The sequence below is a fragment of the Mauremys mutica genome, unplaced genomic scaffold, assembly GCF_020497125.1.
Source record: "Mauremys mutica isolate MM-2020 ecotype Southern unplaced genomic scaffold, ASM2049712v1 000049F_np12_subseq_15227682:15323992_obj, whole genome shotgun sequence".
Lineage (NCBI taxonomy): Eukaryota > Metazoa > Chordata > Testudines > Geoemydidae > Mauremys > Mauremys mutica.
Window position 1 is genome coordinate 28 of NW_025422818.1, and position 27,221 is coordinate 27,248.

The 27,221-nt window shown below is 48.3% G+C and overlaps 1 protein-coding gene across 1 annotated transcript; it reads left to right on the plus strand.

The window, feature by feature from the left end:
- Positions 1 to 364: 364 nt before the first annotated feature.
- Positions 365 to 14,011, plus strand: LOC123356919 (centromere protein F-like). Its single transcript, XM_045000186.1, has 5 exons — positions 365 to 400; positions 2,384 to 2,459; positions 3,257 to 3,340; positions 4,191 to 4,384; positions 13,387 to 14,011. The coding sequence occupies exons 1-5, from the start codon at positions 398 to 400 to the stop codon at positions 13,588 to 13,590; spliced, it is 561 nt and encodes a 186-aa protein (XP_044856121.1). The 5' UTR covers positions 365 to 397; the 3' UTR covers positions 13,591 to 14,011.
- Positions 14,012 to 27,221: the final 13,210 nt, after the last annotated feature.

Below are 27,221 nucleotides of genomic sequence, written 5' to 3' on the forward strand. Positions count from 1 at the left end.
GAATCCAGTGCAGGACATTGTTCAACCAGGTTAAAATAGGCATGGCCTGGACTCTAAATTTACCACTATGGTAAAGATTTACAAAGACCCAAAACTTCATCTCATCAATTGTATCCTGGCAGCAGTCACCCCGGAGCTAGTTTTCCCCAGTGACCAGGTTTGCTGATGCCATGCATTGGTAATGTCCTCTGAGTGGGATTTCTCAATGTGTCTCCAGAAATTCCATTTGTGGACACGTCATTCTCAGATCCTGTCCAAATGTCTCTTTTGGGGCAGGTAAGTACAAGGAACATACTTTAAGCCAACCCAGTTTTCACTTTGGCCCTTGTATGATTGCTACAGGAACACACCTCACCTGGTGAAGAGCATACCTGGAAGACAAGATGCCCCCAGGGTTATGGTGGGTCACTCAGAAAAAAAGAGCATCCAGCTTTCTGAACCGCACACCTTGTGCTGTACCATTTTTCAGTATGTCAGGGTACCCTTCCTTTTAGTTTACTTTTACAGAATTCAGTAGTGTTGGAACAAAAACATAGGAATGGACAGATGGGTTCAAACTAGTGGTCCATTGAGTCTCCTGTATGTCATCTGACGGTGGCCAGTATCAGTTGCTTCAGAGGAAGGTTCAAGAAACCTGTAGAGGGCAGTTATGGAATAACTAACCCACAAGGGAAATTTCTTCCTATCTCCTGTTAGAGGTTGGCTTGTGCTCTGAAGTATGAATGTTTATATCCCTTTCAACATAAGTGAGTAACCAGAGGTCAGAATTTCTCTCAGAGGCCATGGAAATAATGTCAGATGTCGAGAAGAATCCGCTGCTTTACAAGACAATTCGCATAAAGGGAAGAGGAAAGAGCTGAAATCATCCTTCTAGTTCTTCACTAGCCAGAAGTTCTGGGAATTTTTGGACATGATTGATTGATAGCTAAGGAATCTCCACTATACCAGCAGAAAAAACAGATCTCTTGACGCATGGGCCCCTATTTCATCTGTACCTGAGCTGCCTACAGTTTGACAGCCTGGATATCAAAAGGAAAGTGTAGTTCAGCAGAGATTATCCTTTAGCCCAGTGATTCTCAAACTTTTGTCCTGTTGACCCCTTTCACATAGCAAGCCTCTGAGTGCGCCCCCACCTCCTTATAAATTAAAAACACTTTTTTAGCCTGACTGATACATTTTGGTATCCAGGCAGAATTCAATCAGGAACTTTCATTCATTGTTCTGGTAAAGTTTCACTTATGGTGCAAAGGAAACAATACCTTACTTGCCAGGGTCTCTACTTCAAAATGAGACCGTGTTTAAACATGTCTTTTCACTCTGCCCCTAAGGTTGACCGTAACTGACTGATGTGATATTAAACATAACAGGGCAGTGTCTACACTGCATGTTGTAACATCGTGTTAATGAACACATTAAATAATATCTTCTGAAACTTCCCAGGGCAGACATGCCCCTATTATCTTTAAACTGCTTCTACTACCTCATTATGTCACACTCGACTTGGGAGAGCATATCAGTTCTGATGTATGCAGAATTTCCATCTAAATTATTAATGAAGTGATTCTTCTTATGACAGCACTATTCTTGCTAATAATTTAGATAGGCGTGTGAACAATTCCATGTGCCACTGCAAAGAGAAATTCTGGTAATGACTATATGAAGTTTTATTTGTAACACGCATAGGTTGGGTGTTTACTGCCAAGCAGAAGGGGAAAAGTTTTTAAACCTGTCCATCTAGGTGAATTTTTTCTTATCAATTCCCTCTGCATTTTCTAGTCTGCAATCTTTTTCTACTTCCATTTATGGTGAATGAGGGACTGTAGTTCTATGCTCTCGCTTCAGAAATAAACACATCAAAAAGCACTCATGTAGCACAGTGTGGAGCCGGTATTGTGGCAAGCAGGCATTGAGTTACAGTACTCACTCCATGCCCAGCTGATGGAGCACTGTGCTTGATATTTACATTATCCTGAAGTGCGTTTTATAAGGCTGCCAGATATCTACCATCCATTTATTTTGGCACCCCAATGCACATAAGGTGGACAAACATGCCTGGACCACATGCTTTTCGGCTGGGTTCTGTCATTTGGTTATTTTGAATATTATATTTAGATTATGATTTCTCTATCAAGGAAATCTACACACACGTAGCTTTCCAATAAACATGACTTTAATGTTTCTCTGTTGGAATTAGAAGCTGCTATAATTCAATTGTACATTACTAAGTGAACTCTACTGTACAAATTCATATTATAACTTTTGTTTGGATTTTTAGTGGCACTGAACTTTTAATGGCAGGTGAGATGCCATTAGTGAGAGTATAATGCTTAGACAGAAGAATGAATTTTCCTATTAGCAACTAAAATTTTTTTTTATTTTATAGCTAGACAATCTGAAGGTTCAACAGAAGAAGCAAAATGGATTCGCTCACAGTAAACTGAAGACATGGATGCAATCCTGTAAGCAGCTGGGGAAGGAAAAAGAAATGTTGCCGAAACAAATTGCTGACCATAATGCTCTATTAAAGGAGCACAAGCCAAGTATGGGGTAGTTGAAGAAGGAAATGCTATACTAGAATGATTGTAAGGCTGCAAATCATTCCTGGAAGTCACGGTTTCTGTGACCTCTGTGAATTTTGCAGTGCTGGTGCAGCTGATCCCAGGATCCCAGCAGCTGGGGAAGCCCAGGAGCCAGCCGCGCTGGCCGTTGCTCAGTCAGCCCAAGGCACGGTCCCTGGAGCAGCAGTCTGGGACTAGTGGTAGTGGGGCCCTGAGCCACCCCTTCCCCCCCTGCACCAGCATTGCCCTGCTCTCTCTCTCCACTCCCCAGCAGTCTTCAGGAGCGTCCCCTCTCCCAGGCGGTAAGATTTAGTCCCAGGTATTTTCAGTAAAAGTCATGGAGGGGGTCACGGGGCCCTGACTTTTTGTTTATTGCCCGTGACCTGTCTATGACTTTTACTAAAAATACCCATGACTAAAACATAGCCTTAATCATGATCCTGTTTCTAACCTAATGCATTTATTTAGAACACATGTTTTCAAAACCTCCATTATTACATTTGATTCAGATGAGGGGCCAGATCCTCATAAATCAGTATAGCTTCTGAAGCTCTGCTATAGTTGACTGTGGTTGCACAAGCACACATCTTATGTACTTAATTAACAAATGAATGACTGAGATCATTGCATTCTAAACGCATCTTTCCAGAGTCTCCTTAAAGTTATTTGTACAGGTAATGACTCTTTCCTTTGGTCAGGTGCTGATGAGATGGCACATTCACTGACCCAGGACAACGAGCAAGAGTATGAGCCAGACGGACTCCCGGAGGTGGTCAGAAAAGGTAATTGTTACTTCTTTAGAGGAGAACGGTCCACACTGGGGGGAGAGTGCGCACGCACGCTTATCTAAATAATCGTGTTGTCATAGGTGTGACTTGGAAGCATTGTAAAAACTTGGACATCATTGGCCAAATTCAGCCCTCGTATAGGTTGCAAGAGAGGGATTCTAGGCCCAGCCATTCCCAATATAAAACACCCTTTTCTTCTGGTTGATAGGAAGGGGGGAAATTTTTGCTTAAACATTTTTAGCTAAATGTTTTTTCATTTAAATGTGCTGCATTGTCAAAGCCGAAATGTATTACGGAGATGTATTGATTCGGACAAAGTTTTTGCTGAGCTGGGAGGAAGGCCCCCAAATTGAAAGCCTGATGTTTTTTGATTCAATTTCATTTTATGTAAGCATTTGAAAGGCTTATGTTTTCATTCCAATCTAGAATAAAAACAAATTCTGAAACCTCGAAAGGGGTCGCAAAACAGAATTGTCTCCCTCTGGCCGGCTCTATGTAGAACAATAGAAGAGACATCGTTTTCAGATGGAAATGATTTTCCAGTTAATGGTGTCCCTTTAAAGGAAAAAGAGAACATTTGCTTGGGGAAAACTCTTTTTGCCATTTTAGTAGAGTTGCTGTTGCACAGATCCACACCCTTGCCTGAGTTCACCTATAAAATTCTAGGAATGCAAGATAGTCCTAATAATTCCCCCATTCTATGTTATTCAGTGAGTAAATGCCATTTTACTTTCTTAAATTATTACCCGTTGTCATCTCCATCTTGAATTGAGCAAGATCAGATTGATTGGAACAATAAAGTAATTTAATCAACTGTGGTTAATGGCTGTTGTTTATTTTTCAGGCTTTGCTGATATTCCTACTGGGAAAACCAACCCCTGTGTTTTGCGCAGAACAGCGCTAAACCTAAAGACCAGTCCCCGTCTTGCTGCTCAAAGCCAAAATTTGTCACCATATGGCCAATGTTTACAAAAAGGCAGGTCAGCTAATTTTGCCAAGATCTCTAAACCGACAGCTGGTGGCAGCAAATCACCAAAGGTAACTGATCGTCAAAATGTATCTGAATGTGCAGGGCATGGGAAATCCACATAATGTATTTATCTCTCCAAGTGAGTTTGAAGATATGCCATGTTATTCATACCTCCTTTATATCTGCCATGAATATAGTGAAGACAAGGTCATCAATGTAAATAAAATGAATAAAGCTTGGCACATAACAAAGATCTGGGCATAATGGTAAACTTAAAATTGTTGGTATGATCAAATCTGTGATCTCATGCCAAGTGCTCATTAACTTGGTAAATGGGAATGAGGTCAATCTTCCCACTTTAATGCTCATCCCAAATATTTGATTATTTCTTGAAAGGCCTGGATGCCTAGAGCAGGGCGGGGGGTGCGCGTGCATATATGGATTACACGCAAAAGCACTCAAAAATTCGTATATGCTGGAATTAAGGTTCCTTGGCCCAATCTCCCTGCTCAGCCAGCCCCAGTTCTCTTAGACTCATAGACTTTAAGGTCAGAAGGGGCCATTCTGATCATCTAGCCTGACCTCCTGCACAACGCAGGCCACAGAATGTCACCCACCCACTCCTGTAACAAACCCCTAACCTGTGTCTGAGTTACTGAAGTCCTCATATCGTGGTTTAAAGACCTCCAGGTGAGAGAATCCTCCAGCAAGTGACCCGTGCCCCATGCTGCAGAGGAAGGTGAAAAACCTCCAGGGCCTCTGCCAATCTGCCCTGGAGGAAAAATCCTTCCCGACCCCAAATATGGCAATCAGTTAAACCCTGAGCATGTGGGCCAGACTCACCAGCCAGACACCCAGGAAAGAATTCTCTGTAGTAACTCAGATCCCACCCCATCTAACATCACATCACAGACCACTGGGCATATTTACCTGCTAATAATCAAAGGTCAATTGCCAAATTAATTGCCAAAATTAGGCTATCCCATCATACCGTTCCCTCCATAAACTTATCAAGCTTAGTCTTGAAGCCAGATATGTCTTTTGCCCCCGCTACTCCCCTTGGAAGGCTGTTCCAGAATTTCACTCCTCTAATGGTTAGAAACCTTCGTCTAATTTCAACTCTAAACGTCCTAGTGTCCAGTTTATATCCATTTGTTCTTGTGTCCACATTGGTATGAAGCTTAAATAATTCCTCTCCCTCCCTGATATTTATCCTTCTGATATATTTATAAAGAGCAATCAGATCTCCCCTCAGCCTTCTTTTGATTAGGCTAAACAAGCCAAGCTCTTTGAGTCTCCTTACATAAGATAGGTTTTCCATTTCTTGGATCATCCTAGTAGCCCTTCTCTGTACCTGTTCTAGTTTGAATTCATCCTTCTTAAACATGGGAGACCAGAACTGCACAAAATATTCCAGATGAGATCTCACCAGTGCCTTGTATAACGGTACTAACCCTCCTTATCTTTACTGGAAATATCTCGCCTGATGCATCCTAAAACCGCATTAGCTTTTTTCATGGCCATATCACATTGGCGGCTCATAGTCATCTTGTGATCAACCAATACCCCAAGGTCCTTCTCCTCCTCTGTTACTTCCGAATGATGCGTCCCCAATTTATAACCAAAATTCTTGTTCTTAATCCCTAAATGCATGACCTTGCACTTTTCACTGTTAAATTTCATCCTGTTACTATTACTCCAGTTTACAGGGTCATCCAGATCTTCCTGTGTGATATCCCGGTCCTTCTCTGTGTTAGCAATACCTCCCATCTTTATTAGCACAGTCCCACTTTTTGTGCCAAGGTCAGTAATAAAAAGATTAAATAAGATTGGTCCCAAAACTGATCCCTGAGGAACTCCACTAGTAACCTCCTTCCAGCCTGACAGTTCACCTTTCAGTATGACCTGTTGTAGTCTCCCCTTTAACCAGTCCCTTATCCACCTTTCAATTTTCATCTTGATCCCCATCTTTTCCAATTTAACTAATAATTTCCCCTGTGGAACTGTATCAAGTGCCTTACTGAAATCGAGGTAAATTAGATCCACTGCCTTTCCTTTGTCTAAAAAATCTGTTACCTTCTCAAAGAAGGAGATCAGGTTGGTTTGGCACGATCTACCTTTTGTAAAACCATGTCGTATTTTGTCCCAATTACCACTGACCTCCATGTCCTTAACTACTTTCTCCTTCAAAATTTTTTCCAAGACCTTGCATACTACAGATGTCAAACTAACAGGCCTATAGTTACTTGGATCACTTTTTTTCCCTTTCTTAAAAATAGGAACTATATTAGCAGTTCTCCAGTTGTCCAGCAGAACCCCTGAGTTTACTGATTCATTAAAAATTCTTGCTAATGGGCTTGCAATTTCATGTGACAGTTCCTTTAATATTCTTGGGTGAAGATTATCTGGGCCTTCCAATTTAGTCCCATTAAGGTGTTTGAGTTTGGCTTCTACCTCGGATGTGGTAATATCTACCTCCATATCCTCATTCCCATTTGTCATCCTACCATTATCCCTAAGCTCCTCATTAGCCTCATTAAAGACTGAGGCAAAGTATTTGTTTAGATATTGGGCCATGCCTAGATTATCCTTAACCTCCACTCCATCCTCAGTGTTTAGCGGTCCCACTTCTTCTGTCTTTGTTTTCTTCTTATTTATACGGCTATTGAACCTTTTACTATTGGTTTTAATTCCCTTTGCAAGGGCCAACTCTACATGGCTTTTGGCCTTTGCCTTTCTAACGTTATTCCTACATGTTCTGACCTCAATAAGGTAGCTTTCCTTGCTGATCATTCCCGTCTTCCACTCCTTGTAGGCTTTCTGCTTTTTCTTAATCATCTCTCTGAGATGCTTGCTCATGCAGCTTGGTCATCAACTCCTGCCTATGAATTTTTTCCCCTTTCTTGGAATGCAGGCTTCTGATAGTTTCTGCAACTTTGACTTGAAGTAGTTCCAGGCCTCCTCCACCTTTAGATCCACAAGTTCTTCAGTCCAATCCACTTCCCTAATGAATTTCCTTCATTCTTTAAAGTTAGCCCTTTTGAAATCAAAAACCCTAGTCCCAGATCTATTTTTGTTTATCCTTCCATCTAGCTTGAACTGAGTTAGCTCACGATCACTCGAACCAAGGTTGTCCCCTACAATCATTTCTTCTATGAGGTTCTCACTACTCACCCAAACCAAATCTAAAATGGCATCCCCTCTTGTTGGTTCTTCAACTACTTGATAAAGGAATCCATCAGCTATCACATCCAGAAAAATCTGAGCCCTACTATTATTACTAGCACTTGTCCTCCAGTCTATATCTGGGAAGTTAAAGTCTCCCATAATCACACAATTCCCATTAATGTTTACTTCATTAAAAACATGAAAAAGGTCTCTATCCATATCCAAATCAGCTCCCGGCGGTCTCTAGCTAGCCCCAAGCACCTCAGGGGAGGTTCTAGTAGCTTTCTTTCCCATTGTGATTTTTGCCCACATAGACTCTGTCTTATCCATTCCATGACTTCTTATTTCTTTACAGTTAACCTCATCATTGATATACAATGCTACTCCACCACCTTTGCCTTAATTTCTGTCTTTCCTAAACAGCACATAGCCTTCAATACCTGTACTCCAGTCATGACTACTATTCCACCATGTTTCTGTTATCCCTATAATATCCGGTTTCACTTCCTGCACCAGTAGCTCTACTTCCTCCATTTTATTACCTAGGCTCCTCGCATTAGTGTACAAACATCTTAATTTTTGCCATTTGGCTTCACTGACATTCTTTATCCGGTTAGGCACAGACATTCTACTCCCAGTATCACCTATTAGACTGGTATCTACACTACCCTTCCTCCTTATTTCCATTCTCCGACCCATGGCTGTATCCTTTCTTACTTTGTTTTCTTCCCTCTCAATGTTAAGAAGGGAGATTACCCTTTTATGGGAATTTTGGAGATTACCTGGACATCTCCCAACCATCTTCCCCAAATTCCTAGTTTAAAGCTCTCTTAATGAGTTGTGCCAGCCTCTATCCTAGAAGCCTATTTCCCTCCTTACTCAGGTGAAGTCCATCCCGAGAGAACAGTCCTCTGTCCATGAATGCTTCTCAGTGGCCATACATCCCAAAGCCCTCCTCATAGCACCACTGCCTGAGCCATCTGTTGATCGCCATAATCTTTTCATACCTTTGTTGCCCTTCTCTAGGAACAGGCAGGATCCCACTGAAGATCACCTGAGCCTCAATTTCATTAAGCGTCTTCTTCATTTTCCAACTCTGCAAACCTGTTCCTGAGCTCTATTTCTCCTTCACTGGCCCGTCTTTTTCTCTGCCTGGTTCTCTTAGTCACGTGCTTCCACCGTCCACTTTCTTCACCCAGCAGTCTCCCCTCAGAATTCTTTGGTCCTGCTTCCATCTGCAAGACTGAGCTTTTCCCTTCAGCCTCCTCATGTCTTTGCTCCATCATCCGCTCGAATCCCCTTCTAAACTCGACCAGAGTTTCCACCTGCATCTCCAGTCCTCAGACCTTTTCTTCCATCAGCTCTATCAGTCGGCACGTCAGGCAGACGAAACTCTTTTCAGGTACCCCCTCCAGGATCATGTACATGCAGCAGCTTCCATATCCAGTCAGCCTCATTCTGTCTTTCACTGCTGCCTCTGTATCGGTCATAGCCTTCCCACCTAAAACCTGTAAGTCCAGGAAACACAAACTGAAGCAAATCACCACCACCTACAGCAAAACAAACCCCAACAGGCACCAGAACACCAGCAGAACACCACCCACTCCCTTCACTAGCCTGTCAATTCCTCTGCCTAAGTCTCTTAGTCTCCTCTGCAAATTCCCCCTGCAAACTCCCTCCTCCTCCTCCTCTTAGCTCTGTGTCTTCTCTCAGTGTCTCCTCTACATTCCTTTCCCCCTTCCTCAGCCTTCTCTCATAGTTTTCCAGTCCTAGCATTGCCTACCAGCTCCCTGCCTTGGCCCCCTCCCCGCACCCCCATTCCAGTCCCAATCTTGGCATACTCCTTGTCCCAGTCTGCCCCTCCCGCCCCCGCCCCTCCATTTGTCTTTTGTCCCCTCTGCATTTGAGTCCAGTATCTTCCTCCACCAGCGTGCTTGTGCAGCAGCTTGGAGGGATCATTGGGAGTTTATTAAGAGAAAAGTTCCTGCTCTCAGTTCTGGTGCCTGGACCAAAGCAGCTGGGAAGAACCGTTGCAGGGAAACTCTGGCTTTGATCATTAGAGGCCTGGGCTGGAGCATATCAATTGCTCTGCGGGGATGGCACAGTGTGCCGTGTTTTCAAATCCAGGAGCTGTGGGGAAATGGCACATGTGCAGTCACTCTGGGGGGAATAGCTCATGCACAGTTTGGTTAGCACTAAGAGCTGTGCGAGATTCAAGTATACTCAGCGAGGATGAAATCTTCAGAGATTTTAGCTGCTACAGGTCTAAGAATTCTCTCTGAGTATCTGTGGTTTTTTTCAAAGGCTTATAATTTGGCCAAATGTGGGCAGGTTTTTGTGGGGATGGCAAAAAGCACATTCTCTGCACAAAGGCCACTCCCTGCCAAATTACAAGTCCCCGCCCCAACACATGGAGTTTTTCAAAGAAAAGTTGCCAGAATATTTTAATATGAGAAAAATGTAGATTTCCCTAGCCTTGATCTTGGGAATAGCTTAACCATTTTGGCTGAAATTCTGCCTCTGTCCCCAACCCCTGAAAATTTCAGCCCAAGCAATTAAAGTTTGTAAAGTTAGAAGCAGCAGAAAACAGGGTGGTCTTGTAATGGGAGGAGTCAGGTACCCTTAATAATAAATGGTCCTATTAGCTTTGCCAGTAATACATGTTGGTAACAATTCTGTTTTTGCTGTTGCATTGCTGTGAACTTAGCCAATTTAAACAACACACAAGATCATTCTTTAAATAACAATCTCTACAAAAACAATCATACTTCAACAAATTGTTTAAAGAGCTATTCTGTTCCCAGAGTTTTCATTTTTAGGGCCAGACCCTGAAGTCTTTTCTCAGTCCTTATGCAAACTTGATCTGATTTTTATCCTTTGCTTTTTATTAGTGAGGACAATGGAAGGAAAATTGATCGCCTTCGTTAGAAGTTCTGGTACTGAACGTTGTCTTAATGCTCGTATTGTGATAGCCTCAACCAGACACTGGTCACTGCATGTCTGCAATCTGAGATTTTGCCCATTGCTAGAAAAACACTGTTAGAGTGAAGGAACAATTAGAGAGGCGGCACACTATCCCCACAACTCTTGGGTCTAATAAGGAATGCTTCCACATTCTCTGCTTTCAGTGGTAAAAATCATTTATGTTTAGATTTAGCCTTATATTTCTCAAGCTACTATTACAATGACAGAAGTGTAAGGACTGTCTTCCCTTTTTCCACTCGACATCAAAATTTTAACAGCTTTTATTTTGATAAGTATTGGCACTAGAAGGATAAGCCCTGATGCTCACCTCGCACACAGGACCCACATCAGTGTAAGTGGGATGAGAATTGGGGCCAATTACCTAGACCAGGGGTCTCAAACATGCGGCCCGCGGGCCGCATGCGGCCCGCGGAGCTCTTCCCTGCGGCCCGCGGAGCTCCCCAGGGGAGCTCCGCAAGGGCCCTCAAGAGAAAAGCGGAGGCTCCCGCCTCCACCCCTCTCCTGGAGCCTCGGCGCATAGAGCGCCGAGTCTCCGTCCGAGCGCCTGAGCCCCGCCCCGCTCAGAGCCGCGTGGGGAGGGGGCGGGGCTGGGAGCTCTGGGCTGAGCGCTGCGCTCGGCGTGGAGCTCACAGCCCCGCCCCCTCCCCACGCGGCTCTGAGCGGGACCGCCGGAGACGCGCTCGGGTAAGGGGGGGGGGAAAGCGGGACCCGCCGGGGCCGGGCCGGGGGAAGGGAAGCGGGACCCGCCGGGGCCGGGCTGGGGGGGGGGGAAGGGAAGTGCTCAGGGCTGGGGCAGAGGATTAGGGTGCGGGGGGATGAGGGGTTCATGATGTGGGGGCGCTCAGGGCTGGGGCAGAGGATTAGGGTGTGGGGGGATGAGGGCTCTGGCTGGGGCTGAGGATTAGGGTGCAGGGTCCTAGTGCCTGCCCTCCGCCAGTACTGGCAAGGCAGGCTTCCCTTACCCTGAGCCTCTCTAACCCCAAACCCTCAGCCCCAGCCAGAGCCCTCATTCCCCCCGCCCCCTAATCCCCAGCCCTGAGCACCCCCACATCATGAACCCCTCATCCCCCTGCACCCTAATCCTCAGCCCCAGCCAGAGCCCTCATCCCCCCACACCCTAATCCTCTGCCCCAGCCCTGAGCGCCCCCACATCATGAACCCCTCATCCCCCCGCACCCTAATCCTCTGCCCCAGCCCTGAGCGCCCCCACATCATGAACCCCTCATCCACAGCCCTCACCCCACACTCCAAACCTCTTCCTAGCCCTGAGCCCCCTCACATCATGAACCCCTCATCCACAGCCCTCACCCCACAGCCCAACCCTCTTCCCTAGCCCTGAGCCCCCTCGCATCATGAACCCCTCATCCACAGCCCTCACCCCACAGCCCAAACCTCTTCCCTAGCCCTGAGCCCCCTCGCATCATGAACCCCTCATCCACAGCCCTCACCCCACAGCCCAACCCTCTTCCCTAGCCCTGAGCCCCCTCCTGCATCATGTACCCCTCGCCCTCAGCCCCACAGCCCTCACCCCTGCACTCCCTCCTATCCCCAAACTCCGTCCCCAAGCCTGCACCCCCACCCCTGCCGCAGCCTGGAGCCTGCATCGAGCACAGAGCCTGCATCCAGACCCCCTCCCCCACCCAAACTCCCTCCCAGAGCCTTAGGCAGTAAATCTAAGTGCGTGTTTTGTCCTTTGAGTGAGGTGCATTACTGAGTGTATATATTTATTAAAACTGCGCGCGCTTAGGGGAGGAGGTGGAGAAGAGACAGGGCAGGGGCGGGGCCTCATGGAAGGGGTGGATTGGGGGTGGGGCCAGGGGCAGCAAGGGGGCGTGTCAGTGATGCGGCCCTCGGGCCAATGCACTAGTCCTCATGCGGCCCTCGGGGTCATTTGAGTTTGAGACCCCTGACCTAGACTATCAGAAGCTTTGTCATTCAGGATTTCAATTGTCATGAAGCACATTTATAACTACTGAAGTTTTAGCTAACTGATGCTAAAATCATGTCAGAATTTGGTGGGGAGTGCAGGAGAGACAAGGACGATTGTAATAGCGGTGGGGACTGGAATTTGAGATAACCCCAAAGGTGTACACATTGTGAAATTTTTCAGCAGTTTTACAAAGCTAGTGTTGACCATCACAACAAACATATTGTGAAGATTATGTTAAACATTTAGAATGACATGACATTCTCCTGACTATTTCATAATACGTCTGGACAGGATATAAGGTAAGGTAATAATTGGAGATATACCAATCTCCTAGAAGAGGAAGGGACCTCGAAAGGTCATCAAGTCCAGCCCCCTGCCTTCACTAGCAGGACTAATTTTTGCCCCAGATCCCTAAGTGGCCTCCTCAATGATTGAACTCACAACCTTAGGTTTAGCAGGCCAATGCTCAAACCACTGAGCTATCCAGATATCCTCAGCAGGTCAGTATAAATGCTTCAGGACTAAACAACTTTTTCAAGTGCTATCATATTTACAGAATAAACTATAGGACATTTACAAATTCATTATGAAATATCAGTAATTAAACTTAAATTACATATCTCAAAATACAGTTCTGCAGATTAGTGATTGAGCAAGAAGAGACTAGACAAGGAACTCCTGTGTACTACTCCTTAGCTTTGCCTATACCTTGTTAAATTATGTGACTTGCGATTTGTAAAGCATGGATGATAATGTCCATTCTAAACTTGAACATGGTGAGGAGTAGGTAGTGGCTGTAAAGCATTCTGCATAGCGCTGTTGTATTTTCAGAGTGATAACTATAAACATTGAAGATTCTTGCTTTGAGCGTGTGTCTGCTAATTCATATTATTCAGTCGCTTGGAATGGGTCTTTCACTTCCTGCTGGTAATTAACAAGGTTCTCCCATACCGCTAAAGCATGAGAATTTTTTTGTTTGTATTGCAGGTAGATGCTACTCAGCAGCACCAAGCAGAAACATCTATTGAACCTATGGAATCAAGATCTCCTCTTTGCATGAAGAAGCAACACACACAAGCTGTTGCTGAGAACTCAAGGGAGAATCTCCACACACACCAAGGCAGATGTTCCTTGAGCACACAAAAACTACCTGAGCAAAATGAACAAGACAAAAACTGTATGGTACAGTAAACCTGAGTAGTATACCATGAAACAAACCCTAACCGCACCCCTTGACCCCTTAAACTCTGCCCCTTCACCCCTTAAACCCCACCCACCTGTCACAAGAAGTCCGCTCCGGGGAGTATTACTCCCAGGGTCAAGATGCCACATGACCGGAAGCAAGGTGTGTCACGTGACCATCCTCTACCACTCAGGAAGGGTTTCAGCCACTCGGGACCACCCCGAGAGGAGATTTGACCAATCAAGGCAAGTTCTGGAGTGGAGTGACCCATCTGGATGTGGGTCATGTGACCCCTCTAAGAACTCCGCCTACTTCCCTCTACCAATCAGGATGGGGTTCACCCTGATAGGACCTCCCTCAGAGGAGATTTGACCAGTCAGAGTGAGTTCTGGGGTGGGGTGACCTGTTCGGAAGTGGGTCATGTGACCCCTCTAAGAACTCCTCCCAATGCCCTCTGCCAATCAGAGAGCAGCACCATTACCCCATAAGTCCCAGCTCCGGGCAGAGGAGGCCATCTCTTACCAAGGACACGTGTTTTAGAAATTGTGGAAAGGCTACTGAGAGGAAACGTGGACTCCTTTACCACTCCCATGAGAACTTCGGACTTTGTTTTAACCCCGAGCACCTTTAGACTGTTGATGGATATGTTGGAATCCGACCCCGAAACCCTTATTAGGCACCCCGATGAGTGTGATGGCTTCTCATTATTCACCTTCCTAGAGGTGGAAAGTGCTCATGGCTTGGGGGAGTCACAGGCAGACAAGGTGAGGTCTGAAAAGAGGCAGAAAAGAGGTCGCTCAGGTAAATGAATGATTAAAAAGCGATGGTCAAGGATAGGGTGTAATGGGGCTAAGAACCAGGGATTGCATAAATTAAAAACAAGCAATGGGGTTCTTACACTGTTTGTTTTCTGAAAATCTCTCAACAGCTTGACGATGCTGTGACAGTACCTCCCATAAGGCTTTTGACAGTACCTCCCATAAAGCTTTATGGAAATAATGCTTAGAATGTGTTTTATGCTACATATGCCATGTAACACATCTCCATAAAGGTTATGATCTGCTGAATGTATTAATCCTATTTGTATGCATGTATCATTTTTGTATTCAAAGTTATGAATGTTGGCTGTGTACTGGCTTGATTTCTAAATAACCTTAGTAGAGCATTTGGTCAGTTCCTGGGGAAAGGAATGTTGAAATTAAGTACCTAATCAAGAAACACTGAAAGGACAATGGATCTTGGAATGCTCCAATCCACATAAGAAGTCTACTTGAGGAAGTTCAAGGTAGCATGTAAACAATGGATGCTCCCTGTAAAAACTGTGAGTCATGCATGGACATGTGACTTGCCCAAGTGACTGCAAAACTCCATCTTGGAGCTGGACTTGGCACAGGAGTGAGGAGGGGGTCTCCACCCACAAGAGAAAGTCTATTTAAACCCCTGGGAGAGCCCTCCATTTTGCGTTCAGCTGGCTAAAGAGAGAGCCCCCACCCTCACCCCCACCCCCACTCCCACTCCCACCCCAGGATACTTGAAAGAAATTGGAACAAAGGACAGTGGCTGCAGGGGGTGTGAGTGATTGCTGGACCCAGGCTAAAAGGATCCAGCCTGTCACAGTGGCATAGTCAGCAGAATCTGTGCACATCTGATTGCTTTGAGGTACTGGTAGTGATTTTAAGTGAGTTTTGAGTGTGGTCGGTAGCTGGAGAACAGACCAAGTGGTTACTGGTTTGTTATTTTCTGTTTGCTTATTTTGGGTAAGGGAAGTAGGGACAGAAAAGGAAGCAAAATAAGTAAGAGACAAGATCTGAAGATGCTAAAACTGCACAGGGTGCAAATTGCCCAGAAACCTGGGCACTGTGAAAGTCTCTGTTAACGAAGAATCCCCTGAGCTGAGTGCATCCCAGTTTCAGTGAACTGCAGAGGGGATGTGGCCCAGAAGAAGAAAGCAGGAAAATGACTAGCAGTGAAGCAGCTTACAAACTAGAGTTGGCTAGACTGGAAGCAAAAGAGAAAGAAAATGAACATAAAAGACTAATGGAGAGGGAGGAGGCTGCCCACGAGAGAGCTATGGAGGCAGAGAGAGCAAGGGTGGAGGCAGAAGCAGCTTTCCACAAGAGAGCTATGGAGGCAGAGACAGCAAGGGTGGAGGCAGAAAAAGCCAGGGAAGAGGCTGCCCACGAGAGAGCTATGCAGACCCAGAGAAAGGCCCAGAAGCATGAACTGGCTGTAACGGAGTCAAAGAGACAAAACCCTCCACCTGCTGGCTCCACTTCCCCAAAAATTCATAAATGGGAGCAACTGTGTCCACGGTATGAGGAATCCAGCGAGATCACCGAATATTTCATCACCTTCAAGAGCCTGGGCACCCTGCATGCCATCCCTGAAGATCAAAAGATGACCACATTGATAGCAAAATGGACTGGTAGAGCTCTGGACATATTCAGTAAGATGCCTATTGATGATGCTTCAAACTATGGTAAATTTAAGGATCTGGTTTTGAAAGAGTTTCAGATTACACCTGAAACCTACAGGGTGAAATTCAGGAGTCTTAAGAGGGGATCTGGATTGAGTAATGTGGCTTATGCCAATGAAATGAGAGATTTGGTAGACAAGTGGGTGTGGGGGAAGGGCATTACAAGCTTCGAAGGGATGTGTGATCTGGTAACTCAGGAACACTTCCTGAATATGTGCAGGGAAGATGTAAAACAGTATTTGTGGGACAAAAAGGTAAATGCAGTGGTGAATCAGCTGGGTATGCAGACTCTTATGAGCAAGCACAAGCTCAATCAAACATAAACCACTGGGAGAGGGGTACAGGGTTGGGGAAAAGCAGAATCACCATTTTACCCCTGGGAAAAAGGAGGCTGGGGAACCTCCCAGTTCCCCTGGAACTCGTCCCAAATTTCCTGTGCAAGCAGAGGAGCCCAAGAGGTGCTATGATTGTAAGTCAACTGAGCACCTGAGGACTAAGTGCCCCTTTTTGAGTAGAAACAAGCAACAAGTAACACATGAAGCTGTAGCTTCTCAGAGCCAGGCTGTGGCCTCTTTCCACACAGGATTTGTAAAGCTTGCTTCCACCCAACCAAGCAATGAGCATATGCATGCTGTTAAAATGAATGGTGCAGTGCTTCTTGGATTGAGGGACACAGGTGCTGAGATTTCTGTGGTCAGGAGGGACCTTATCCAGAAGAAGGATTTGTTGCCAGGTAAAATGGCAGAATTAGAGCTGTTAGCGGGTTACAAAGTCTTTGCACCTTTAGCTAAAGTACACATGCAAACTAAGGATTTGCAGGCTGAACCGACTGTTGCAACGGTGGCACACAATTTTGCACCGTTTCTATTGGGAAACGATTTCTTTAGTGTGGCAGAATCTGCCCCAGGACTGGTTAGCAGTCGGGGTCGGTGTGGGGTGAAGTCACATGGACTGCTGGGGGAATAGGAAGGTGTCTCATAGATTCCTCTGCAGCAGTAAAGAATGCAGCTTTGGGGGCAGGGATGGTTGTGGCCAGTTCCTGTAGTCCCGGGGCTCAAGGAAAGTTCCAGAGGGAGGGGCTGGACGAAGCCAGCTCCTGTCCCATAATCATCTCCCCAGGGGAGGGGGAGGAACCACCTTGTAACAGTGGGGCCACCACAGCTGCTGACTGCCAGGAAATTGCAGGTCAGCAGAGGGCAGGGCCTGCCCTGGGGTGCATAGAGACGTGTGTCCCAAAGGTGGAAGTTGGGGTCCTGGTGACCACAGTGGTGGAAACAGACCCCAAGATCTCTGTAGCTGGAAGCAAACCCAACCTGAGTGAAAAGGGGGGAATTTTGCTGGCCAGTGAAAAGTCTGCCATAGCTGGTAGCTGTGAGCCCACAGTTGGACCAGGGTCACCTTCCCTTTCGGGGGACACAGGAGTGTCTGACCCAGAGGGGAGCCCAGAGAGGGAAGCCCAGATGGAAGGGGGGGCAGAGAGTCTGCCCACCTTTTGTGGGAAGGGACTTTCCCAGGAGGAGGGTGAAAAGTTTGCATTTAAAATGCCAGCCCCTTCTCCTATGGTTCATGTTGTAAGGGAAACCTGGGGGTCAGATCTCCTGAACGGGGGAGTCCATCCAGCTGGCCTGTTGGGAACAGAAAGTGGGGTGCCCAAGGGGTCCAGAGCCCCCCATTGAAAGGTGGAGTTCTTGCTGCACCTGTAAGAGATAAAACTCTCTCTCCAAGATGGGGGTGGTGGGGAATCTCTGCATGGGTGGCACTTCACAAGGGAGTGCGGTCCAGGCCAGAGACATTCCAGAGGGAGGGGCCAAGGGCAGGCATGGTGGCAGTGCACCCTCTCCTTGCCAAAGGCTCAACCACATGCCTGAATTAAAAGCCTTCTCCAAAGAGGCAGAGCCCCTACCAGAGGCTACAGAGAGCTGGGAAAATGCAATAGACACTAAAGGAGTCAAACTGAGTAAACGAAGCCTGTCCACCGTAGATTTGCTGTTAACCTTGTCTCTTTTGCTAATTCACCTATGGGATAAAACAAAGGAATTCGTACTAGTGTTAAACCCTTTAAAGATGTGGGACATACCTGCTTTGTGGAAGAAACTGTTGTACATGCTAGGGATGGTGACAGGAGAGCCCCACAAGCATGTTACTTTTCAGCCTACACCTGTAAACAGTCTGGAAGCTTGGAACAGCAGCAAAAGCATAACAGCCCCATGCTGCTGTGTAGGAGGGGAAACTGAGGCACACCGCCTCATGGCATTGGTGGCTAAATGCCAAAACGCCTCCACTGTAACAGATATCACTGTCTGCGTTCTGTTAACAATACTACACCCCAACCTGTTTTCTGGCATCTGAGGACCAGGACCCCCAAAACTGGCTAGGACCCTTAGGAATGACATATGGTTTAAAGGTACTTGAAAGGAGTGTGACCAAAGACAAACAGGGATTTTACATGTACTGCCTCCGCCATGGACAGTGTCCAAGTCTCTGGCAGTAAGCTCAGGGGGAGGGTGTGACGGTACCTCCCATAAGGCTCTATGGAAATATGCTTAGAATGTGTTTTATGCTACATATGCCATGTAACATATCTCCATAAAGGTTATGATCTACTGAATGTATTAATCCTATTTGTATGCATGTATCATTTTTGTACTCAAAGTTATGAATGTTGGCTGTGTACCGGCTTGATTTCTAAATAACCTTAGTAGAGCATTTGGTCAGTTCCTGGGGAAATTAAGTACCTAATCAAGAAACACTGAAAGGACAATGGATCTTGGAATGCTCCAATCCACATAAGAAGTCTACCTGAGGAAGTTCAAGGTAGCATGTAAACAATGGATGCTCCCTGTAAAAACTGTGAGTCATGCATGGACATGTGATTTGCCCAGGTGACTCCAAATCTCCATCTTGGAGCTGGACTTGGCACAGGAGTGAGGCGTGGATCTCCACCCCCAAGAGAAAGTCTGTTTAAACCCCTGGGAGAGCCCTCCATTTTGTCTTCAGCTGGCTAAAGAGAGAGCCTCCACCCCCACCCCAGGATACCCGAAAGAAATGGGAACAAAGGACAGTGACTGCAGGAGGTGTGAGTGATTGCTGGACCCAGGCTAAAAGGAGATTAGTCTGTCAAAGGAGCATTGTGGAACTGGTGGGGATCTTATCTGTATTCAGTTTGATTAGATATAGATTTGCGCATTTTAAGCTGCATACAGGGTAAAATGGATTTATTTGGGTTTAGACCCCATTGGGAGCTGGGCATCTGAGTGTTAAAGACAGGAACACTTCTGTTAGCTGCTTTCAGGTAAACCTGCAGCTTGGGGCAAGTAATTCAGACCCTGGGTCTGTGTTGGAGCAGACGGGAGTGTCTGGCTCAGCAAGACAGGGTGCTGGGGTCCTGAGCTGGCAGGGAAAGCAGTGGTAGCAGTAGTCTGGGCACATCAGGTGGCAGCTCCCAGGGGGTTTCTGTGATCCCACCTGTCCCAGATGCCTGTCTAGAGGCCTCTGAGAACTTACACGTCGGTAGCCCTGTGGGAGTAAGTCTATCATGCATCAGCTGTTTTTGCTCATGTCTGAGACACAGATCTCAAGAGGAAAATCTGGAAAAGGACAAAATGGACTTCCTTATGGTAGGGGTCACCCCACTAAAGCTCCCAACTTCCGGGGGGGTGTAATATAGTTAAACAGAGCCGTCTGTGGAGACATGTCATGTACCATGTTTTACTCACACAAGTATGGAGCAGGGGACACATTCGTATTGACACATTTAAATAAGTTTTATTAATCGCCTGCTTTAACACAACCTTTTAGAGCCGCCTGTAAAAATGGACGCCATGACCCCTACCATAAGGGAGTCTGAGCTGGTTCCTGTTGTCAGTAGCTACTGGTGTGGTGCCCTGCAATGGACACAGCTCAGTCAGTGGTGGGGCTTTCCACTGCACCCTAGGCCGGACAAAGATGTGCTCTCTGGTACGTATTCTTATACACAGGTGCAGAACAGATTACTCATCACTCCTGATGCATTGAGGTGCAGCCCCTTTGCACATTACTGCCTTTCTCCTGGCACAGGTCATTTCGAACAAAGCTGTCCATCATACTGTCTGTCCATCATATTATCCTTTCCTATTGTCTATTCATCATATTGTGCTTTTATACTGTCATTAGGCTGGGTCTGCCTGTTCCTTGTTATCTGTGTGGGATGTGTTCGTACCCAGCTGTTCTGGTGCTGTCTTGGCATACGTTCCTAAGAACATAAGAACGGCTGTCCCGGGTCAGACCAAAGGTCCATCTAGCCCAGTATCTGTCTACCAACAGTGGCCAATGCCAGGTGCCCCAGAGGGAGTGAACCTAACAGGCAATGATCAAGTGATCTCTCTCCTGCCATCCATCTCCATCCTCTGACGAACAGAGGCTAGGGACACCATTCCTTACTCCATCCTGGCTAATAGCCATTACTGGACTTAACCTCCATGAATTCATCCAGTTCTCTTTTAAACGCTGTTATAGTCTTAGCCTTCACAACCTCCCCAAGTAAGGAGTTCCACAAGTTGACTGTGCGCTGCGTGAAGAAGAACTTCCTTTTATTTGTTTTAAACCTGCTGCCTATTAATTTCATTTGGTGACCCCCTAGTTCTTGTATTAAGGGACTAAGTAAATAACTTTTCCTTATCCACTTTCTCAACATCACTCATGATTTTATATACCTCTATCATATCCCACCTTAGTCTCCTCTTTTCCAAGCTGAAGAGTCCTAGCCTCTTTAATCTCTCCTCCTATGGGACCCTCTCCAAACCCCTGATCATTTTAGTTGCCCTTTTCTGAACCTTTTCTAGTGCTAGAATATCTTTTTTGAGGTGAGGAGACCACATCTGTACACAGCAGCTGAAACCCTTCCTCTTCTAGCAGCCCTCTTTTTGCCAATTTCTGTGAGCAGGGCCTGCCTTTGGCTCACAGCCTAAATTTGCTTAGCAACATCTTGACCCTTACTTCAGATCAGGCCTCAGGCCTCATCTCACTACAATTCATTCTTCCATTTTGTCCTTTTCCAGATTTTCCTCTTGAGTTCTGTGTCTCAGGCATGAGCAAAAACAGCTGATGCACGATATATTTTTTCCCACAGGGCTACCGATGTGTAAGTTCTCAGAGGCCTCTAGAAAGGCATCGTCAAGCTGTTGAGAGATTTTCAGTAAAGAAACAGTGTAAGCACCCTACTGCTTGTTGTTAATTTATGCAATCCCTGGTGTCTGCCGTGGCACCGACAATATCCGCACCGTTAACTCCAGCCATGCAAGAGCCGTCGAGTCCGGTGCTGGAAAGCTCCCTGGTACGAACCGTGGTCGAGCTCGCTATTAAGCTGCGTCAGAGCCGCCTGCTCCGCAGCCCGAGCGCTCTCCTAAGTTGCACTGCCCGGCACCTATACCTGCTGCGGCACCGACGGTATCGGCACCGTTCACTCCGGCCATGCAAGAGCTGTCAAGTCCGGTACCGGAAAGCTCCCCGGTACGAGCTATGGTTGAGCTTACTCTCCAGCTGCGTCGGAGCCACCTGCTCCACAGCCTGAACGCTATACCAACTCGGTCTGCCCGGTTCTGATACCTGCTGCGGCACCGACATTATCGGCACTGTCGACTCCGGCCATGCAAGAGCCGTCGAGTCCAGCACCGCCGGTGCGGGTTATATTGTCGATCGGCAAGCCTGCCTTGCTCAGACCACCCTGCATTGGCACCTCAGAGCAGCAGCATTCACGATCGCGGTCCCGCAGATGTTCTCAGTCCCGTCGCCAAGCCAGGTGTCGGCACCGCTCACGGTCCTGGCACCGTTCTCCATTTCGGTACCGGTCGTACTCGCGGCACCGATCAGTGTCCCGTTCGCCGACCTGGCACACTCGGTGCCGATCCAGCTCCCGGCACCGCTCCAGGCTCTGGACTCCCGTAGCCACTCCCGGCGTCCAGCCTCGAGATTTCGGTCAACCTCCCGGCACCGCTCCGGTCACAGGTCCCATTTTCGCTCCCGATACCGGTATGCCTCCCGGTACTGATCCTCGGTACCGCGTTGAGACGACATCAGCTAGAGAGGTAGACTATGCCCAGGGCTTTTAGCTCCTCCATGGCCATCCATTCGGGTGTGCACACCAGAGTCTCCCACGTGCCCCAGGGCCAGGACCCTAACCCCCATCAGTGGCTACCCTGTACGTCTCGGGCGTGCCGTCAGGCCAAGGGCCTACCTGTGATCCGATCTCGCTCTGTTCTGTCAGAGCACTGGGTGCCAGAGGCGACGGTTGGCCGTCCCCCTCCGACCGGTACGGAGGAAGCCCAGTTCAGCCACCGGATTCCCACATCCCACCAGATCAGGAGGTCATCCAGGAGCGTGAGCCCACACAGGACCCACTTGTCCCTGGCCTTTCTTCTCCCTCCTCCCCACATGAGGCGCTGGCAGGAGCGTACTCCTTTGGCCTCCCCCTAATCGGCTTGGGGGCCCATCAGGACCTCCCGAGATGAGTGGCGTTCACTATGAATCTCCAAGTGGTCACTATCCCGCCCGTGGGCTCGGGAGTCGAATGCGTGTGCATGGTATCCTCCAGGGGTGACGGGTACCTGTAGGTACGTCTTTCCCCTGCCCCCTTGCCACTTAGTCCGTCAATAACATGCAACGCCATGGCCGACAGGTACCAGCCCCTAAATTCAAGGAGGCTAGGCGAATGGACTCCCTGGGCCATAAGATGTACTCGGCAGGCGCCCTACAACTTCGCGTTGCAAACCAGCAAGCCCTGCTCAGCCGTTACTATGGGCGGCGCTGGGAGACTTTACAGAGTCGGTTTCTCTGAACTTCTGTCAGGGGTTTGATGCCCTCCTGGAAAAATGGAACGAAAGTGGCGAGAGCTTCCCTCCAGGCCTTGTTGGATGTAGCTGACTCCGCAGCCACGACTCTGGCCTCGGGTGTGGCCACGAGGCACATTTCATGGCTCCAGTTATCGAGCCTCCCCTCGCAGCTGCTGCACACTATACAGGACTTGTCCTTCAATGACAAAGGCCTGTTCTCACAGCTGACCCTAGGCTGCAAGGCCAAAGGACAGCAAGGTCACTATGCACTCCCTCTCGGCATATGCATACCGATGTCTCACCGCTGACCTTTCCGCCCAGCCTCACCGCCCTTACCCTGCGCCTAGACAAAGACAGGGCTTTGCCAGCAGGCGTCGCTGAGGCAATCGTAGGCGTTGGTCAGGACCCCAAAGGGGCCAAAATCAGGGTCCTCCTAACCACCAATCGGGCAAAAGCCTATCCCTCCTCATCCACCTTAGGCACCCCTCTCACAAGCAATTCCTTTTGGAAGACGTGCGGACGCTCCTTACCATCGGAGCTATAGAGGAGGTCCTAAGGACGAATGGGGCAAAGGGTTCTAGTCCCTCTGATTCCTGATCCCCAAGGCGAAGGGAGGTCTCAGATCTACCCTAGACCTGCGGGAGCTCACCAAGTTCATGATAGACCTGGAGTTCCGCATGTTGTCCATGGGACCGTCATCTCATCCTTGCATCCCGGAGATGGGTATTCCGCCCTCGATATAAAGGGCGCGTATTTTCACGTCGCCACTTATCCTCCGCACAGAAGGTACCTCCGGTTTGTGGCCAACCGTCATTTCCAGTTTACGGTCCTCCCGGCTGGCCTCTATACAGCCCATGTGTATCCACAGTGTCTGGCTGTAGTCGCCGCCTCTCCGCCACCGTCGGATACACGTTCTCCATATCTAGACGATTGGCTCATTCCAGGGACCACCGGGGCCCAAGTTACCACTCATGTGGGTGTCGACAAGGTCCTATTCCTGCGTTCAGGCCTGATGATCCATAAAGAGGAATCCACCTGATTCCCACACAGGGAATAGACTTAACTGGGGGCCACCCTGGACTCCAGTATCGCACAGCCTGCTTACCTACGCCTTGGTTTCACGCGATGGTAACCATTGTACAAGGTCTATGGACCTTCCTGACAACTGTGGCTTGAACTTGCCTAGGTTTCCTGGGTCACATGGCTGCCTGCACGTTCATAACCAAACATGCTAGGCTGCGCCTCCGTACACTTTAATCGTGACTCACCTCGGTGTACCACCCGGCCAAAGGTGACATGGTCATGGTCGCCTCGATTCCCCCGAGCGTCCTAGGCTCCCTCAACTGGGGGTCGACGCCCTCCCTGATGTGTGCAGGGATGCTGTTCCATCCACCTCACCCCTCGGTGTCCCTCATGATGGATGCCCCATCTCTCGGCTGGGGTGCTTACTTGGGTCAATTTCACACTCAAGGCTTTTGATTGGCTCACCAGCTGGCCTTGCACATCAATGTCCGGGAGTTGAGAGCAGTCTGCCTTGTGTAACAGACGCTTCAGCAGCACCTGCAAGGCTGTTGTGTCTCGGTGTTCACAAACAACACAACGGACACGCATTGCATAAACAAGCACGGAGGAGCACGGTCCTCCCCTCTTTGCAGGGAGCTATCCAGCTCCGGGACTCCTGCACAGCCCAATCGATGGACCTGGTACCGTCCTTTCTCCCAGTGGTCCGGAGCACTCTGGCGGATCGCCTCAGCAGATCCTTCCTGTCTCTCAAGTGGTTGATTCCTCCGGATCTTATCCATTCCGTTTCCGGAAGTGGGGTTTTCCCCGCATAGTCCTCTTCGCTCTTGCGAGAACGGAACGAGAGGGAAGTTCTGCTCATTCCAAGGCCTCTCCCCGGGCTCGATCTTGGCTGCTTTTCTGATGCCGTGGGCGAGCCCTCTGCTGTACGCTTTCCCACCGTGCCTGCTGGTTCACAGGGTCCTGCTAAAACTCCGCAGGGACAGAGCGCACGCTATCATGATCGCTCCGGCGTGGCCTAGGCAGCACTGGTACACCATGTTACTAGACTTGTCGATAGCCAACCCTATTCCCCTGCCTCTTTGCCCAGACCTCATAACGCAGGATCACAGCAAACTTCACCACCCAGACTAGCAATCCCTGCATATCACAGCATGACTGCTGCAGGTCTAAACCGATCCGAGTCACGTTGCTCTGCCTCGGTTCTACAGGATTCTCCTGGGTGGTAGGACGCCTTCCACTTGGTTAACGTATCTGGCCAACTGGAAGTGTTTCTCTTGCTGCTACGAAACACAATGTTTCTCCCACCGAGGTTCCGATACATTTCATCTTGGATTACCTCTGATCTTTCAAACATCAGTGCCTGGCGCGATTCATCATTAAGGGCCTCAAGGGCTTGGGGCATTTATACCCCCAGTTTTGCCGCCCCGCCAAACCTGGGTCTTCAACCTGGTTATAAGCAGTCTTATGCCTGCCCCATTCAAGCCACTGACAACATGCTCGCTGAGATACCTGTCCTGAGAGAGAGTTTTTTCCTTGTAGCCTTTGCATCGGCCAGACAAGTCTCTAAGCTTCAGGCTCTCACAGTGGACCCACGGTGCACTATGTTTTGCAAGGACAAGGTGCGGTTGTGACCACATCCGGCCTTCCTCCCTAAGGTGCTGTTGACCTTTCCTATTATCCAGGATATCTTCCTTCCGGTCTTCTTTCCGAAGCCACATTCATCGCGAAGGGAGCACATTTGCCCTCCCTAGACGCCGTAGGGCGCTCGCTTTTTATGTCAAGCGGACAAGCCCTTTCGTACGCCCCAACTCTTCGTTGTCTTGGCAGACCGGATGAAGGGCCTACCTGTCTCCTCCCAGAGGTTTTCATCTTGGATGACGTCATGCATTTGCACCTCCTGTGACTTGGCCCATGTTCCATCGAGCCACCTTACTGCTCGTTTGGAAAGGGCTCAGGCTTCTTCTGCTGCCTTCCTGACTCACATACCCTTCCAGGGGCTATGTTGTGCTACTACCTGGTCCTCGAACTGGACCTTTGCCTCTTTGGTCTAACTGTCCAGAGATCATGCAGCCTTTGGCTCAGCAGTTTGCATTCTGCAACATCTCACTCCGACCCCACCGCCTACGTAAGGCTTGGGAATCACCTACATGGAATGGATATGAGCAATCACTCGAAGAAGAAAAGACGGTTACTCACCGTTGTAACTGTTGTTCTTCGAGATGTGTTGCTCACATCCATTCCACACCCACCCTCCTTCCCCACTGTCGGAGTGGCCTGCAAGAAGGAACTGAAGAGTGGGTGGGTCGGCTGGTGTATATATCCGGCGCCATGGTGGCGCCACTCCAGGGGGCGCCCAGCCGACCCACTGAGTTGCTAGGGTAAAAGTCTTCCGACGAACATGCACGCGGCACGCACACACCTACATGGAATGGATATGAGCAACACATCTCGAAGAACAACAGTTACAACGGTGAGTAACTGTCTTTTCCTAGCCCCATTACAGCCCATCCTCGACCGTCGCTTCTTAATCATTCATTTCACCGAGCGACGTCTTTTCCATTCACCTTGTCTGCCGGTGACTCCCCCAAGCCATGATCGCCTTCCACCTCGAGGGGGGTGGACAATGAGAGGCCTTCACACTAATCGGGATGCCTAACAAAGTTTTCGGGGTCGGATTCCAACGTATCCATCAACGTTGAGTCAAAGGGTCCTCCTTGGAACTGTCACCGAGGTAGCGCTTTCTCCACACAATTCCAAAGGTGCTCGGAGCTAAAACAAAGTCCAAAGTTCTCAAAGGGATGGTAAAGGAGTCCATGTTTCCTCTCAGCAGCCTTTCCACAACTTCTAAAACACGTGTCCTTGGTCAGAGATGGCCTCCTCTGCCCAAAGCTGGGACTTATGGGGCAATGGTGCTGCTCTCTGATTGGCAGAGGGCGTTGGGAGGAGTTCTTAGAGGGGTCACACGACCCACTTCCGAACAGGTCACCCCGCCCCAGCACTCACTCTGATTGGTCAAATCTCCTCTCAGGGTGGTCCTATCGGGGCGAACCCCATCCTGATTGGTAGAGGGAAGTAGGTGGAGTTCTTAGAGGGGTCACACAACCCACTTCCAGATGGCTCACTCCACCCCAGAACTTGCCTTGATTGGTCTAATCTCCTCTTGGGGTGGTCCCCAGCAGCTGAAACCCTTCCTGATTGGTAGAGGATGGTGGGAGAAGTTCTTAGAGGGGTCACACGACCCACTTACGGACGGCTCACCCCACCCCGCAACTCACCCTGATTGGTCAAATCTCCTCTCAGGGCACTGCTAATGGGACAAAACCCATCCTGATGG

Bases quoted from the DNA above. Each gene is read 5' to 3' on its own strand.
- LOC123356919 (XM_045000186.1), top strand. The intron at 3,341-4,190 runs GTAATTGTTACT...TTTATTTTTCAG, and splicing joins CCCGGAGGTGGTCAGAAAAG to GCTTTGCTGATATTCCTACT. The intron at 4,385-13,386 runs GTAACTGATCGT...TTTGTATTGCAG, and splicing joins GTGGCAGCAAATCACCAAAG to GTAGATGCTACTCAGCAGCA.